This window comes from Centropristis striata, chromosome 11 (genome assembly GCF_030273125.1).
Source record: "Centropristis striata isolate RG_2023a ecotype Rhode Island chromosome 11, C.striata_1.0, whole genome shotgun sequence".
Taxonomy (NCBI): domain Eukaryota; kingdom Metazoa; phylum Chordata; class Actinopteri; order Perciformes; family Serranidae; genus Centropristis; species Centropristis striata.
Window position 1 is genome coordinate 29,086,708 of NC_081527.1, and position 18,240 is coordinate 29,104,947.

An 18,240-nucleotide genomic window follows, 5' to 3' on the forward strand; every position below is an offset into this window, starting at 1 on the left:
CACAACTGTTTCAAAGCTGTATCCTTCCTCACTCAGAAACTGGCCCCATTGACCCGTCCAGTGCCTCGTTATGGGAAGGGGCTGCACGGAGAAGGCCAGGCGCTGGATTGGTATGTCTGGCCTTATCTTATCAGCCACTGCGCTTGTGTATACAATCAGTAGCTGCTCCCACTTCTGCTGCTGCCGCTGCTGCTTCTGGTGCTGCTGCTCTCTCTGATGGAAAACACTGTTTTTCCTCTGGGTTTAAAGATAGATCCCTCAAGGGCCTCCGCTTCCTTCTGCGCTATTAGATAATTGCTGATTCCACAACTAGTACAGACGCAGCTTGCAAGACCACAAGCTTTCATGTGACATGGGTTAAACTGTTGGAATTTGTGCACATTTTGCTAAAAAGAATTGTTACCCCTGTCCAGATTCAGTAGGGAGCTGTTAAAGCCATCAAGCTCATTAGAATCCTTGTTTTTAGTTGTAAAGTATTTTCAGCCATTTTCCCTGTTATTTTGTTTTAAATCCACATTTTGTACCTACCCTCCAATGGGGAGTCCTTCTTATTAGACTTATTGTTTCATTATGCACAGCATGCAAATTTTCTGGAGGAAGCGCTTCAGATTTTTGCCCGCTGAGTGTTCAGTGAAGTTGCACCCCCTACCTCGTCACCGCGCCTGTCCCATTCTCTTTCCCACTGCCATTAAAAAGGGGCCTGGAGAAAAGAGAGCAGTATGATAATTGGTAGTTGTAAAGCTCTGATAATTGGCAAGGCTGTAATTATGGGGCTGCGCGATAGGTAGTCCCCCTGCTGTAGAAAATGGTGTTGCCAGTTATTCACAAGATAATGGCCTAAAGAGAGTGTACGTGTGATTTCTGTGTGTTTGAGTTGTTCTGTATGCGAGACAGAGAGATGTCAGAGGTGTGTGTGCCTGTGTGTGTGTGTGTGTGTGTGTTTGTGTGTGTGTGTGTGTGTGTGTGTGTGTGACAGCAGGGGAAAAGCATGGTAGCTATACATTAGCAGCACTCTCTGAATACAAAGTGCTTCCCTTGTATGAGGTGCTGTGGGGGCGAGAGACTATTATGCATTGTTTATGGTATTATTCAGAGGGGGGGGAGCATAAATAATAGGCTCCACATCTTCTCTCTCTTTTCTGTAATGGAAAGTTAAAAAGGCACAATAAACAATCACTTGCAGATGTTTCAGTGGCTTGTCTGGTGTTTTGTTAATGTGACACCTGAGATTTACAGCGTCTCTCGGCTCCGCTGTGTACACACTACAAGGCTTTACCTGACAGAGTGGCGGGCTCAATTTCCCACGGAGGAGTTTTAACCGTGATTCATAAAAAGTTTCACTGCCGCTCGTACATTTTCTTATACAGCGCTCAATTAAAGATGTAGTTTTCTTCTGCCTGTGTCCTATAACACTGTGCTTTAATATCACTGTTGTGACACTTACGTGCTGCGACTTTGCAAGTTTGATAATTAGTGAAATATGTAGTTAACAGTGTTTTCTCATAATTAAGGGCGGGTGTCACAGAGTACCTTATTATATGATGCTATCATGATGCATTGTCCATAATAACAGCGGAGTCACGATGCAGCCATTCTACTCAATGCAATGCAAGATAATTATCTATGATATATCACACACTGGCTGCTGCCATAAACCTGGAAAAGGATCCAGAAAGCAGAACAGTTCTGGGGTGATGTGATGAGAGAAAATAGGACTTATCTAGTTTGGGTCAGTGCCAACTGTTTTGGTGCACTGAAGGTTCCCGAAAGTTATAACAAGAATGTGTCTTTTCATGGTCAGTCTGTCAACACAGAAGCAACATCTTAAACCAATTCTGACTGTGCAGAAGTTAAGTTGTTCCTAAAATACACAAATTCATAAGTGTACCGTTTTGTGCTGAGTCCACAATTGCATGCTGTGCAGGATCATAAAAAAACATCCTAACATGGGGTTAAATGTTTAAAGAAAGGATACAACTCCAAATCAAGGAGTCATGAAGTAGAGACTTTGGTAAGTCAAATTTGCAGGTAGTCCATCTTGAGCACCTGCATGTTTTAATAAAATATATTGATATTAATGTATCTTGAGCAGAATGAATATGATATATTCCCTTCTATATTAAGATGTTTGTCTGTGGTTGTCAAGTGAATTAAATATCTGACAGTTGGGCTTGAATGGTCAGTTAAACTTCCTGTAAATTGACTCTGAATCCAATTCATAGCAAGAGCTTAGCTATATTCCCAACATCAGCTACAGAAAATACTGACTTTCCACTGGGCTTCAGTCTGAATGAAACTTTTTCTGCTCAAAAGGTATTCTGAAAGGTTCAAATACAAGTGCTACAATATTTAGAATGAATGAACTTGAGGTTTATTCCTCACCCAGTCTTTGCCTAGTCAATATGAATAGAAGAGTTAGCTAAAGGTAAATTAAATGTGCTCCCAATTCACCTAGGTTATTTAACAATTGAAAACCATATTTCTATTCTGGTAATTGATATATGAATGCAAGAATGATTAATGGATCTATTCACATGGCAGGTTCCAGTAAAATAATACTTATCAGCAACACACAGAACACAGTACAGCATCAAAACAGCATAGACGTTAGTTTTTTTTCCCCCAGAAGCAGCCCCAAGCTACACAGAAAACCTTGTATCAACATGTCTATTACAATGTTCACCATCAGGATCCAAGCCAAGACCAGAGAGCTGAGGGAACGCCAGGCCAGGGAGCGGGACTACGCCGAAATCCTGGACATAAGCCGAACACCGGAGAGGGTGTCTGAGGAGGAGCACCCGTACGCCGGCATCAACCCCCTCAACAGCTCTGTGGACAGCGGGCACAGCCGGCCCCACAGCCCCCGGGACGACTACCCCCACATGCATCCGCACCACCAGCACCAGCACTCCGATTCCCTCTACACCCAAGTCAGCAAGGCCCGCAACGAGAGGCCTCCGTCTGCAGACAGGTAGGGCCGAAGTCATCCAATCTACTTTGCAGACTGGGTCGTAGTTATTTTTTCATTCATTCAGAAATTTTATTGAGCAGGATGAACCCCTTGAGAGGAATCCTCTCGTTTTCGAGGGGGTCCATAAGTACATTACAAAACAAAACACTCAACAATTTACGGACATACAACAACAAAGACAACAGGCATCAACACAAACAGAAAAAATGAGTACAAGAATGAACACAACCTCTCAATGGCCACAAGTTGGCCATAACATTAGCCTAGTAAAACTGAAAGAAGTAACATAATATTATTGTAAATTGAAATTGCAGTGTTACAAAAAAAAAAAATGACATAACATTATCTGAAACACGTGCAGTTTAACTCAAAATAAGAAAACAGGGCATATTTAAAACTATGAAAAGATGTCAATGATTATTCCAGTCCGATGGCGCTTTTAACATAAATGCTTTTTTACCAATTGTTTTATTCACTGTAGTAATGAAAAATAAGTACTGAGATGAGTGTCGTAATTGATATGTTGAGGAATATGGAACCAAAAATTGTTGTAAATTATTATTATTATTGTTTGTTTTTCAATTTTCCACTTACAAAATGGATTAATTACTTCCTCACAATCCCCTTAAAAAGCCATTTCTGCTCAAGCCAGGTAACGGGCTTCCATTCATGGTTCAGCAACCTTTTTACCTTCAATTGTAAAGCAGGACCCAGTCAGGGTCGTGCCAGGCGTGTCAGTTAAAGGTCTGTCCAGGCTCGATTCTGCCGCCCAATTCTCGTAACTCTGAGGCAGCATTATTGCGCAGAGCCGGCAGGCTGACTATCACACCTGGAGGAGTAAATAATCACAGCAACAGAAGGCAGGCGGTAAATGTCAGCTCGCCGACTGCTAGACACAATGCCCCGTTCTCGAGGGGGGGATGTGGGATTACTCAGGGGAGGCAGTGAGTGAATGGGAACCTTTGAATATCCGTCTCTCTTTCTGTCTCCCCTGACCTTTCTACCTCTCGTTCTGTCTGTCTTTCCTTCTCTTGTTGATTTCACCTTATTTCCACCTTTTCGCTTCCCCCTCATTTCCTGCCTGAGCTGCCAACATTTCAGGCCCTCAATGTTCATGATTAACAGCTCATTTTTAAAATGATCACCCTGGCCTGGAATGGAGACTCCTTTTTTCTCTATGTGCATCTACTTTGTATTCATAAACAGCAGCCGAGCGGCCTCACAAAACCTATAACCCAAAGCGGAGTCCACTGCAGCGACAGCAGGCCGAATAAAAGCCAGAATGTTCTAAACGCCTGCAACTTGTCAGCAGCAGCCGTTCCCAGCACTGCAGCTCTGTGCTGAGTTGCTTTCTAATCCTCCTCCGATCAATGAACGGAGAGATTCGAGGCCCTGAGATGGATTTGGGAAACTTGAAGCCAATCGAGGAAAGCCTGCAGCGCCGCACAGACACAGGCAGTGCAGGCGAGTACATCCACAGCTGAATGAACGGGTTTGTCTTAGTTGTGGTTTTCACGCATCCCCAGATGGCCCCAGCAGCCTGTGTGTACTTCAAGAGTGCTCTAGCTCGTATTGATTCATAATTCATTGTGCTGCTGTTGTCACAGTGTGTTTTTTCATTAAATCCCTGATGTGGTCCTGTGTGGAGCTATGCAGATGCACAACACGAGATAATACACCAGCATCACAGATATGGAGTCTTTTTAATTAGGTGAGGGAATTCACTCGTGATTTACACTCTAATCATCGTTATATTAAAGTTAATAGCTCACTCATTCAGCACATAAGCAATTTTTTGACTTAGTAGTCTGCTGTGAGATTTTTTTTTATATACCTCTTTGGGGTGAATGTGTTTTGCAACAACAGCAAGCTAGTGCTGAAATTATTTTAATGGATTTTCTCAGTCATTTAACAAGCAAAAATGTATGTACTAAGTCATTCTAGCTTCTCATGTGGGAGGAGATGCTTAATTTTTCTTGTGTTTTTATCACTTAATTTGAATTAGCTTTTGGACAGTTGGTTTGGTCAAAACAAGCAACTAGAAGGCCTCATCTTTGGCTGTGGGAAACTGTGAACGGTCTCTTTACGATTTACAAAGTAATGAATCAACCTGATAATAAAAAATACATTAGTCCAGTAGTCAGTAGTTGTAGCCCTAAAAGGGATAACCATGACTGCACAGCTTCATTGCACTTCATTGCACTGCAGGCTAACTGTTCCACAGAGCTTCAGAGACCTCAATCTTTATTGCATTTCATTTTGTTACACCACAGAGGGATTAAGCTGAGGTAATATTGGTCTTTTCAATTAATATCAGCAACAGGTCTCACTTTTGTCAGACTTTGGTGGGCTTTTAGAGCACCAAATGTGTACAGATCCTTTTCTGCTTGCGCTTACTTTTCATACTGTATGTCTCGTCCCTGTAGACCACGCTGCCCCAGACTTTAAGCTTTTTTTTTTTTTTCAGGAGGCTTTGATTACAGCAGTGTAGGTGCCAGCGACACATACTCCTATTATGTTGCGTTCCCAGATCCCCAATCGTAAGAAAAATATACCTCCTGAGAGAACCAGGAAGCGTGTTTCCTGTTTCCTGTCTGCCCCCTACTGAACAGGAAGTGAATAAGACCCTGCCATGCCAAGCTCAGGAGGGAGGGGAGTCTCAGCCGACGGCGGGGGTGTTTGTTATTATGGGATTCGAATGGCAGCACGGGCTGATATCAGAGCTTAAGCATTGAGATTTCATCAAAGCAATAACATGTCCATAGAAACTGAGAGTGAAGGAAAATGTTATTTCGTTCCTACACAAACACTTTCTTTTGAAATGACAGGCGTGCCATGATAAGTTAAAACAGTTTTAGATTTCCTTTGAGTCAGCTTCATATGGAAGAGGTTGCTGTGTGCAGAATTTGTCTTTCTCACTGTTCAAATTGGGAAATATTTGTTTGTTGGAGAGAAGCAGAATGATCTTTTGATTTTTTAAATTCTGCCTTTTTCAGATGGTTTTATGCTCCAAATCACAGATGATATGGCTTTCAAAACGTCACAGTTTTATCAAAGTGTTTGTAAAGCCCTTTTGTTGATGCTGCCGTGTTGTGATTATCACAAGATCATGACTCAGAATCAAACGGAACGGTTGGAAGTTATGCCAGAGATTTTTTTTCCAAGCTTCAATATAAAACCTTATAATAGTAATAACAATAATCTTTATTCACATAGTTTGTTAACCTTCTGAACCCCAAGGTGTTTATTTTTCTTTTCACATTTTAATCACTGTGTCCTTGTATTTCACTGCAATATATAAAATATATATAAAACATAAGTCCTGCAGCTCTATGGAATCAGCACAACCATGGCTAGAAGTGGGAACAATTGGAAAATGTCTTTTGTTCAGAATAACAAAGTTATAACGACATACAGCATAACAAAAGAAAAAACCCAAGTTGATTTTCTCTAATAAATGTTTTTGTTTTAATTGGAATAAAGTGGAATTTATATATAACACTTTTTCAAGTGCCCACAACTGTCAAGAATATTAAGGGGCGGGGCGTCCCGGTGGCTCACACTGGTAGAGCGCTTACCACATGGCCATGTGCTTGCTGCAGCGGACCCGGGTTCGAATCCGGCCTGAGGTCCCTTTGCTGCATGTCTTTTCCTCTGTCTCCCCCTTTCTATCTGTCTCTATCTAATAAAGCAATAAAAATGCCAAAAAAATAATCTTTAAAAAAAGAATATTAAGGGGGAAAAATGGGTCTCCACATTTTTACATATTGAACTATTTACATTTTTACAACCTAGAGTCACAGCCTCTCCTGTCCCCTCCTCTTTAATCTGTGTAAACGGATTTTCACTGAATATTTTTCAGTTGTCAATCATGGCTTCACATTGTTGCTGAGAAGCAGAATTTCATGTTTTTAACAGGATCTAGTTATTCCAAATGGTTTATTTTTGTCAATATTTTAAAGGAGACATGTCGAATAACATGATTTTTACAGAGTTATCACAAATTTAAGCTACATTTTGGTTACTTTTTCTCATGGAAACTTTTGTAAACTATGATCTGTTCGAGGACTGTCATAAAGTTCAAATTCGGACAATGATGCCTTTTTTTCTTCAATTTCTTTCAATAATAAACAGTTTATTTTTGGCGATCTTTTTAAGAAGTCCCTTGATTACAACTAATCTGCATTTGGCAATTTGACTTGACTTTTGCTTCTCAGAGAATGACACAGTGACTGATAAGGAAAGTCATCAGAGTGGGAATGATACAGGAAAGTAATCCAGACTGAAATATGGCACAGCGAGGAAAAATTCTGCCTTTGTTGCTGCTGCCACGGCTCTTAACTGTTACCACTCCTCCTCCTGCTGCTGCTCATGATAATAATCATCAACATTGTCATTATGATCTTCCTGAAGCATGTCATCCAAAGTTGCGCTGGCCAAGAGGAAATGCATCCCTTAACCCTGGCGCTGTCACCTCCTTACATAACCCACTTAACAACACGATCAAAACATTCTGCAGTGTCCAAATGAGAATAGCAGAATCACACCGGCCCTGTGTCAGGTCCTCCTGGGGCTGTAAAACGCACAATTGCCTTTCTTAGCACCGCGATGCCTGGCAGTCCGAGAGGAAACGAGGGGGAAAAGAAGACAACATGCAGCTGCATAAATATCCATTGGAATTCATTTTTAATTGCCTCTCTTTCCTTCAAACACGACGCTGTCAGAAATTTCAATTTAACAAGAGAGGTTTAAAAACAAAAACAAGTAAAGAGGCCAGAAGGAGCTTCAGAAGCCTCTGGGAACAGTGTGCAGCTTCCTTTGCTTTAAGGAGCATGACCACATAGACTTCAGACTCCACCAGTCTGCTGCATCAAGCCTGAAACAACATTTGGCTCTTTGGTTTCAAACCGGCTCTGTATCATTCGTCCCTTAGATGATTTTTATTTAAGTTTGAAGCGACATATGTTAACAAGACGATAAATTGGAAGTTGTGCATGTTTCCACAGCAGCGCTTGATGTTTTAGTTGTGTTACTCAGTGGTTTTTTTGCGTAGGTGGTACGGTGTAGTATCAGGTTGGGAACATTCTTTTTTTAAGTGTTTCTGTTTTGGCTCGCAACCAAATTGCATAACCTTGCTGCTGGGACACTGGTGGTCTTTCTTTCTCCCTTCTCAACCTGCCAAGCAAAATATTGTCCAAAGCTTAGTGTTTTTTATCTCCCCCCAATGTTTTCCCACCATTACAGCTAAAAAAATATTTCTCACTGCTGTCTCTGAGTGGCATCTGGTAGCATTTGTCGCCATGTTATTTCTTTCTAAATATCCTAATCACTGTAAATTATAGACACGAGATGATATCTTACCACAGCAGTAACCATGTGCGTTCATTGCAAACTGATAGGCTGAATTTACTAAAAAACATATTGTAGAGGCAGTCGGCGTGTTATTGAATAGCTTTATTAGCCCTCAACATTTGCTGTATCACACTCCATCCTTGTTGTGTGAGTGTAAGTGTGCAGAGAGCCAAGTGAATTAGCCACCATTGTTTTATTTCCCTCCCAACTATAAGGCAGCAGTGAATGCTGGGAAGGCTCTGAGGGATTTGGTGTGATTTGATTCCCCGCCTTTCCCGAGGAGGCAGCGCTCTTATTGAATCGGCTCCATTACATTTCATCTCCACCGGGGGAATAAGGGGCCTCAGAGGGAGCGAGCGCGGTCGTGTTGTATCACAAACACACCAGAAACAGCGACGCAGACAAACAAACAGACAGCAGTCGCCTTGCAGCCTTTCACAGGCTGATAAGGTGGTGTGTGTGTGTGTGTGTGTGTGTGTAGGATCATGTGCATGCATTTTCACTTGACTTCATGTATGCTATGTGTGCACGTTGTTTAGTAGCGTGCATCTGTGCTGTATTTCATTACAGGCAGTTCTCTCTGTTTGTTGGCTTTTTGTTCGGGTTGCACATGTGTTTTTGCTGGAAATGTGGAGGAGTGGGAGTGACAAGTCAGAGGTGCATGTGTGTGAGTCACAGATAGAGTACGGTGGCAGGTTTGCAGCTGCAGGTGTAAGATTCTGTAAAGATTTCTGTTTATGGCGGTTGAAATAGGGGCTGGATTAACCATCAAAGTGGCCGCAGGGCTAAAATGAGCCGAAAGCCTCCTGTTGAACCCCATTCCTGCCGTTCTTTATGCATTGTGTATGCATCTTTTTGCCTGAGTACACATTGCAGCTTTATTGTAATCTGCCCACCCACCCAGAAACTGAGTCTTGTACTCTGAAATGCTACCTGGACTACAAGGCTACCTGCTGTGTGTCAGTGTGTGATGCTTTTAATAACACAAGCCTTTTTGTAGGAAAACATCTTAAAGCTGCACTAGTAAGTCCATAACTCCATTCTATGCATCCTGTTAGTCTCTTTTATCCAAATCCTTTATTTTTTTGCCTTTCAATCTTCATTCTTACCCAACTTGTTTTCAGCAAATATGGTTTTAAGCAACAATGTCTGATAAACTGACATTATCCCCTGCCTACACCAAACTACAAACCAAGTTACCAATCAGCTGATGACAGTAGAAATTAAGCGGTAAAGAGACAAATCTTTGCCCCAGGACGTAGTGGAGACCAAAACAGAACTAAAAGCAAAGTGAATATTTGACTTGCATTCATAAGTGGCCAAAAACAATATTCATCCATCCATCCACTTTCCTCCGCTTATCCGGGGCCGGGTCGTGGGGGCAGTAGGCTAAGCGGGGCATTCCAGACGGCCCTCTCCCCCCAAAAAATATATTATTATTTATTATTATTATTATTATTATTATTATTATTATTATTATTATTATTATTATTATTATTATTATTATTATTATTATTTTTGATGCATTTATGGAAGCAGCATTTTACTGTTTTCCAGGTAGGGCTCATTTTAACTACTTTTATTTATAAACGTGTAATCATATTAAATTGATCATATTTTTTCATGTGAAATCTTGACCTGAAAGGTAAGTAAATCTATCAGCTGAATGTAGTGGAGTAAAAAGTACTTAACTGTAAAATGTAGAGAAGTAAAAGTATAAAGTTACATATGTGGAAATACTAAAGTAAAGTACAAGTGCCTCAAAATTGTACTTCAGTACAGTGCATGAGTAAATTTACTTGGTTACATTCCACCACCTGTATGTCACCTAAAGATAATGCATACATAACAGTGCTCGGTCCAGCACATGAATAGTAAGACTTAATTTGAACACAGTCCCACACAGCTTGTACTTGCTGCATTGCTCTTTACTGAGACATTAATTCAAACACACTCTTCTTTCATTCAGTGTTGAGTAAACAGGCAGCTAATCCAACATTCCTGCCTTTTCAGGGGGCCTCTGAGACAAGCAGCCCCAGCTGGAGACCAAACACATACAAACACCAAACCAGAGACACAAACACAGGAGTCCCCAAAACTCACAAACACACAGAGACTTTCCAAGTACAAAGATTTAAAAGCTTAACAAGCTTAAATATAATTTTGTTGGATTAAGAAACAGAAGGTGCTCCACTGTGTTACATGGTATGATGGGATCAATAGAAAATAAGTCTATCTCACTCCATATTCCCCTATAATCCACCAACAGACATCCTCTGTGTTGTTTATTTCACTCTCTGTAATCCCACACATCTGACCTGAAAGTTAATCTGTTTCTCTCTTCTGTTTTCATATTATTACCCTACGTTTATTCCTCGACAATGATTCATTTCCTGTAGAACCGGACGCACTGGGTTTAAGATGTTGTCCTGCAAAATCTTGCAGAATCTGCAGAATCAAAATTTTTATCACTTTCAAAACATTGCGCAGTAAAACAGAGTTGAAACTTTATTTTCCTTTTTTGTGCGACCCGAGGTCTGACAAATTCCATTTTAAAGCCAAGCACATAAAGTGAACTATTCAGCTGGAAAACTGTGTGGAAAAGTGGTTTGCTTGTTCTCGGCTGTCTGCTATTTTCTGCCAGACTAACCTGGAGTTGAAGGAACCCACAGCTGTGACTTTTCCTCTCTTCAAAACCGTTAAAGACCTGAGAAAAATCAAGCTCGGTCACATCTTTCTGCGCCTCAGCTGCTCTGTTATCTGGCTCGTAATGTGCGAATAGACCGAAAGACAAGATGTTGGCTTTCACTGCTATGCGGAACATGGATATGTGTTCTCACCACTCACTGAGCAGAACAGGATGTCTTACTGCAGCTTGGGGAACGTCTCTGCTTGAGGGTCATCACGACTGCCTGAAATTGTCTGAATGCCGATCCGAAGCCTGGTGACGAGAACAGGGACAGAATTTTGATCAGCTGCCACCGTGATTGGCCTCCAGTTAAAGACATCTACATAACACAGACGTACTTCAACTTTCGCACCTGAGAAAACTCATTTCATCAGCAGAAGGTAGCTCAGGAGATTCACCAGCAAATCTGCAGCACAGATAACTGCCTTCAGGTTTGAATCCCATTAGAGAAGGAAAGAATAAATAAAACAAGAAGTTGGAACAAAAATCCATGTACAAGATAGTGGTTTAAACTTCTGTGTGCATGGCCGGACTTAAAAGTTCAGGGTCGTAGGGATGGGAATTGAAGAATGGAAGATTTTATTCAAACCGACGTCATTATCAATTCTGCTTATCGTGCCGATTCTTTATCGATTCCCTATGTGATTCCTGATCAATTTTCTGTAGGTCTATACAGATTTAATGTCTATTTTATTAACTCTGAGGCTGAACACAGGTGTAGACGAAGTGAGAGAATATTGGTACAGCATTTGTGTTCATGTAGTTTAAGCTAAACCTACCTGCATGTTATTATTACAGCATATTTAGTGTAGGTAACAGACTGCTTGGTGGGGAAGCAGTGTGCGTAGATTCTTAATTACATGAAATTCCTGCAGTTAACACCTATGATGCATAGAAAGATATGTCCTCATATTGCTGGTTTATCTGGCCTTACTTGAAATTATCATTATGTAGACCTTACAAGCGGCACTGTTGTCATCTTTCTTTGTGAAATGAAGCCCCACTTTGGCCTATTTCTTCATCTCTGTGACTCCTTCATACATGAGTCTGATGTCATTGTTTTGCAATGTGCAGATGTCAGAAAAACATGCAGGCATCAGTGAGAGGAGTTGATCAGCTCTGAGGCAAATTATTTAGATAGATAGGCATAGGATAGATAAACGGTTCTCAACTGGAACCAGTTCTCGATTCCCATTTCAATTTTTAGTTGGACCCTCTTCTAAAACCCAGTCAAACATATAATTGAAGCTTGAAGTTTACATTCTGTTGTAGAAAATCTTATCAGTATATTAAACAAAACACTATGAATAGACACATAACCTTTTTTTCTCAGTGTCTGACCTTTAATCAGACTGATTTATGTAAACTTTGAAGAAAGTAATATTATCTAGAATATTTTCTTTGTCATTATATTGGAATTTAGCAAATAGAAATAATTTTGGTAATCCTAACTGACCTAAAACAGGAAGAAGTTTAGTCTGATTAAAGGTCAGACAGTGAGAAAAAAAGGATATATGTCTTTTTATACAGTAAAACCTCTGTCTTCATCTGTACATCATTATATATACTATATCTCTATCTAGGCTCTAATTTTTATAGTCTTAATTTCCATTTCTCTGCAAGTATCCACTCTGTTCCTGCATTAAACATCCAACATGGCAAAAAGTTTTCATCAGCCGTCAGTAAGAAGAGCTTGATCTTCCACAGGAGCTCTTCTCTATCCTGTGGTTTGACAGTTCGCTGATCGGCAGAATACAAAGAGCTTCAAATGAGCAAGGTGGATTCTATCAGCGCTGCTCACGCCTGCTGTTTTGCCAGCCAGAGATCCATTAAGAATAATTTAAAATGGCTGACACCATCATTTAATCAACATGTCGTATACAAATGATTATATATGAGTGTGGAGCGTGAGATAGGTTATATTGAAGTTAGGGTCTGTCAGCAGCCATCTGCTCCTATAAGGTAGAATCACTTCTTCTGTATATGAGCAGAGACAGGCCAGGTTCTAGCCCTAATCCCTGGATCTAGGCCAAGAGCTACAGTAGAGATATGTTCTGCCCTGGGGAATCCTTTATGGATGTGGAAGAGGACGGCTCAGTGGGTTTTTAAGGGTCATTTGGGTGTTCTCGGGTTGGAAGGAGAGCAGGCGGATGAAGACTTTATTTCCACAGAGCTCTGTATCCGTTTGGAAAAAACAGGATCATCGTTCCGTGTTTTTTTTTTAAAACTCCGTCAGTTATTAATGTTGTTATTGTAGTTTGCAGCCAAGGATTTAGGTAACCGTAGCTTTTAGAGAGGGATAAAAAATAGAAAAAAACAAGTAAACTAAGTGTAAGTTGAGTGAAAATAGAGCAGCCGGGCACAAAACCAAACTCGACTTTCTCAAATCTGCCAGGGCTTGTTAATTCACATCGTGAAGAAGGATTTCTTTTTAATAGCTTTGATAGCAAGTGGGCTCAACCCTAGAATACACAGAGGGCACATAAATCACACAAAATAAATCAAATATTCAGCACTTTACTGATGTTGGTGGTCAGAAATATTAGTTTGACCATTTTATTGGGCAGAAAACTGTAAAATACATTTTTTGTTATTATTTTTTTATTATTATTTTTTTAGAATATTTTTAGATCTTTAAAAGTGTACAGAAAATGGACACTTTTATTTTTATACAAGTTTGTTTATTTATTTATTTATTTATTTATTTATTGTTACAGTTCACAGTATTCATTTATTAACAGGTACTGCTCACCAGTTCTGTGTTCTGTGTACTGCGGTTGCCAGATTCGCTGTGTTTTTGCAATGACAATAAAGTAAGTCTAAGACTAGAAAAGTATGACAGTAAAAAAAGTATTTAATCATTCTTAAGAAATTCTAGTTCTCCTTTTGAGATAAGATCAAATAAGATATTTCTTTATTAGTCCCAAAACCGGGAAATTTCCAGTGTTACAGCAGCAAAAAGTGTACAGCAAAAATAGAAAGAAGCATCAATAAAATAGCAATAAATACAAACAAGAAATATTACCAAGAAAAGTAAAAGCATTAATGATTTAAGCAATAAGAAATAAAAAAACAACACTTTGAACCATAATAAGATTTAAAATTAGGAACAATATTTACACTATAGACAGACTCAAAAGCTGAAAATGCACCATTACAAAGAGAAAAGTATACTTTTGAAAAAGGAAAAAGAGAAACAAACCCAAAAGAAACACTGTTATAAGATTAATTCTAATCAATTCTCAAGTGTAAACATTTCATAGTAAGTCAGTCAAGATTTTCAAAATTTAACAAATACTTTACAAACAGCCTGCAAAATGAATTTGTTCTTTATTTTTTTCATTCTTCCGTCTTTTTTGAGGCTGTGAGTCGCTGAGGCTTGTTATTGGTAGCTCTACTTTGTTGATAGGAATACGTTTTCCTATTAATACAACAAACCGTAAAGAATCCTGCAGCCCTGCAGCAGTTCAGAGGGGAACTCCACTACAACGGAGTCTTGTCATTGAACTGGGTCACTGCGTTTGGCCAAATAATTATATTAAACCTTGATGTTTTCTGAGTGATGTCATGTGAGCCAAATTAAAGCCAGACCCAAATATAGAGGCAAACATTGGGATATTTCTAAATACAAACAGCTGGATAATGAATGAATGGAATTCCCCTTTAAGTGTATTATTGATGTCTCGACATTAATGATGAGGATTATGTCTCGTATTTATGTATTCAAGCTGGATACTCCAAACATTTTAATAGCAGACAACCTGCTGTGATCACACTAAATAATGCCTCCCTCCGAGTCCTAATCAGAAGCTGAATTAAGTGTTTGATTTGGGCTAAATAAACATGTACGGTAATCCAAGATTACACTGTTATTACTGCAGCGATGTTCAGCATTCATGATGCCACAGTCAAGGGAAAATATCATCAGTTTAACCAGGGTTTTCTGTTTTTTTTTTTTTGCCCAATCATAAATTCATAAGTTCATCTTTTATGTGCTACCTTTCAACTTTTTTGCCTTCCTCTTTAAAAACTTAACTCATAACACTTTTAATTGCTCCTTTTGTTTTGAAGAGGTTTGACATTAAGCTCTGCATACTGTACGTATTTTTTTAATTGAAATGTCAATTTATTGAGTGCAATGGATGAAAAGTTCACATAGGGCCACCCACAATCCATTAAATCTGTGAAAATGTATTTTATGACTAAAAAGTAAAAGTTCAATGCAAATAAATGTTCAAAGTCTGCATTTTCACACATCTACAACCCTAATATTCCAATATAGATAGCTCTGATTTATGCTCAACATCAACAGTTGCCTTAAGTTCACAAAACTTCCCTTTTATTTCCGAGAAATTGCTTCCACTGTATTTCTATTAAGAATTTGGCAGCAACGTCCTCAGAAAAATGATTATAATGGAAGTTACAGTAAACAAAAGCACTTTGCTTAACGCCCACCAAAACCAGAATATCTGATTTACTGAAACTGTTGTGGAGATTGTTTTTCCTCATTTTTTGGGGGGACTGTAACTTTATCTGAATCCTTTCCTATTGTGAGTAATGTGGCTCACAAGGCCGCAGACACAGGGAGGTCCCCGGGGACACTGGGAGGTATTAGACTGAACAACAGAATGCAAGGAGTGATTAGTGTGGAAAAGCACACACACACACACACACACACACACACACACACAGTGCGAGTTTAGGATTCAAGAACAAGTCAATATCCCCAAAATGATGTAAACAGCAATGTATTGTTAGTATGTTTGAGTACAATTTTCTCGTCTCATGTTTCTGTGTGTGTGTGTGTGCGTGCATGTCTGCATGTGTGCGTGCATGCGTGTGTGTGTGTGTGTGTGTGTGTGTGTGTGTGTGTGTGGTCTGGGACCGTCTGAGGGCCATCTCCACCCAGTATTGACCATGTCTGATAGTGTGATGATGTCATCCTCTCCTATTTGGAGCCAGACTGACTGTCCGTCTGAAGACTCGCAGCGTGGACTTTTCTACAAATGTCACACACAGAAGTTAAACTTTAAAGCAATATGAAGTACACAACTACAGACTCTATTAATCGAAGCAAAAAAAAAATCATAAATACATAAACTGTATCAGTATTCATCATATCTTGTCTTTAATCTGGGTAAAAAACAGTTTATTAGACTTTATTTCAGTCTAATATTAAAGGTTATACAGTAAGTACACAGTGTAGTAATGTATTGGTATTATACAATAAATGGGCTTTATGAAAGTAATTTAGGACTTCTTTAACTGAGCAAGCTAACAGCACCTCAGGGATGCAATTACAAGTAGGAGTTGTGCTCACATAAAAACATTGACACTGTGCAGAACCACAGCTGCTCTGCTGGGTCAGCCTTGTTGAAGTGGTTTAACGATATTTCATTTTCGTCACCAATTTTAAAAAATCAGGCAAATATTTTCAGATTGAGACTTTTATAAGAGCTGGATCATTGTTCATTATTATTAGAAGAAATGTCATCATTTTGTTACATATTGCAAATTTTGTCCATGTCTCCAACTTTTTTACTGTCACACACATTATTCTCAGTATAGGGCTGGGCAATATGGACCAACAGTCATATCCCGATATATTTACGCTGAATATCGATATCCGATATATCCTGATATTTTTATCTCAATGTGAGAGCAAATGTTCAGTCAAAGTCAAATATGAACATAAATAATGTATAACAAAAGGAGAACCTTTTTTTTTTTTGCCTTTTTTTTTTAATCAAAGCTCCATAAAGTGCACATTTAAATAAATAAAAAATATCTTAAATAAAAATAGCCTATGAATTAAAATAGGCCAATCTTTTTCTGAAATAAATATATTTATATGAGAAAAGAATAATGAACATTACAAAAGAACTAAATATGACAAAACCTAGTAAGGGCAGCATTTATATATAAAGAGACATTTTTTTAAACTATATTGATATATGCAATATAGTTTAATTCCATATCAAACATAAAACATTTAAAAATACATCACCCAGCCCTATCTCAGTCTAATATGTATTTAAATAACATTTTAACTGAATAAATGGCTGCTCAAGAAAACAAAGGCAACTTTTTGCACCACTCTGTTTTTGACCAGATTCTTTGTGTTGAGGTTTTACCTTGTAATCAAGAAGCACTGAGGTTTGACACCAAAGAAAACAAAAAAAAACAATGTTTCTCATTTACTTTCTCCACCCGGATTCTTGAAGCCAGACTAAATACTCAAACAGTCAGCCTTCTTAGCCTACTTTAAAAACTCCTCAGTCACAAGAGCTGGAAGCAGCGCAGCCATTAATGTCACAAATGTCTCTGTGGAATCCACTTAAGGTATTTAATATTCATCAGATCAAAGAATTTGCCAACATTCCTAATAGCACTCTCAAAGAGCTTAACTGCGGCTGGACTAACTCTGACAGCATGTTGCACATTAGCGTGGCGGTAATGGCGCGGGGCTGGCGTGACGTATTCTGCTTTCTCTCCCGCTGGGAACGAGATTCAGTCTGTCACAGTGGGAGGGGGGAGACGGGGGAGTGGGGGGTGTAAGTGGGGGACTCTTGGCCATTTGGGTTTAAGCACAGGGGGCTAAGAGCTCTGTGTGACCCTAAAAAGGCTGTTGACCCACATTTGGTGTCATGGATGGCACTTTACATCACTCAGCTGTCCGACTGGAACCCCCTGAGTATATATGTGTTTGACTTCCATCTATTATGCATGTAATGTATTGTGCAGTCGTGTCTGTCCTGACTAAGTGCAACACATTTTGACTTTTAGTTTTATCGTACTTTTGATGTGTATGCTGCAGTGTTCAGTTTAACCCTTTGGACTGCTTTTTTTTGTCTGTTCTTGCATACTTTTCGTTCTGCCTGTAAATACCACTTCATATATTGTTTACCATTGCCATGTTGATATCATTATTTTCAACACAACCTTTACCCGTACCTTTATGACCTGATAATTAGTTTTTCACTTTGACTCACTGGATCAACATTTTGAACCCAAGAAACCCAAAAGATCTGATTTTGAAAATTGTGGTTTTTTTTACTTTTAAAATCACAAACATGATAAATTAAGAATTTAAAACATTCCAAGTCTGAACAAAGGTTGCAAATATAACCTATAGGAAAGTAATAAAAATGAGGATAACATCTACAGTAGTTCTATATTTTATACTAAATATGTTTGACCTTATCTCTAGTTTTACTTTGCCTATTAA

General features: G+C 39.2%; 1 protein-coding gene across 3 annotated transcripts in view; it reads left to right on the forward strand.

The window, feature by feature from the left end:
• Positions 1 to 18,240, forward strand: part of LOC131979811 (partitioning defective 3 homolog) — a 293,005-nt gene that overhangs the window by 224,711 nt on the left and 50,054 nt on the right. For 2 of the 3 annotated variants that reach the window (XM_059343852.1, XM_059343853.1), the window contains one exon: positions 2,690 to 2,971. In XM_059343852.1, coding sequence (XP_059199835.1) covers positions 2,690 to 2,971 — 282 coding nt within the window. Of the gene's footprint in view, positions 1 to 36; positions 111 to 2,689; positions 2,972 to 18,240 lie in introns of those variants that run through there. The other variant, XR_009395141.1, reaches the window with a different exon arrangement.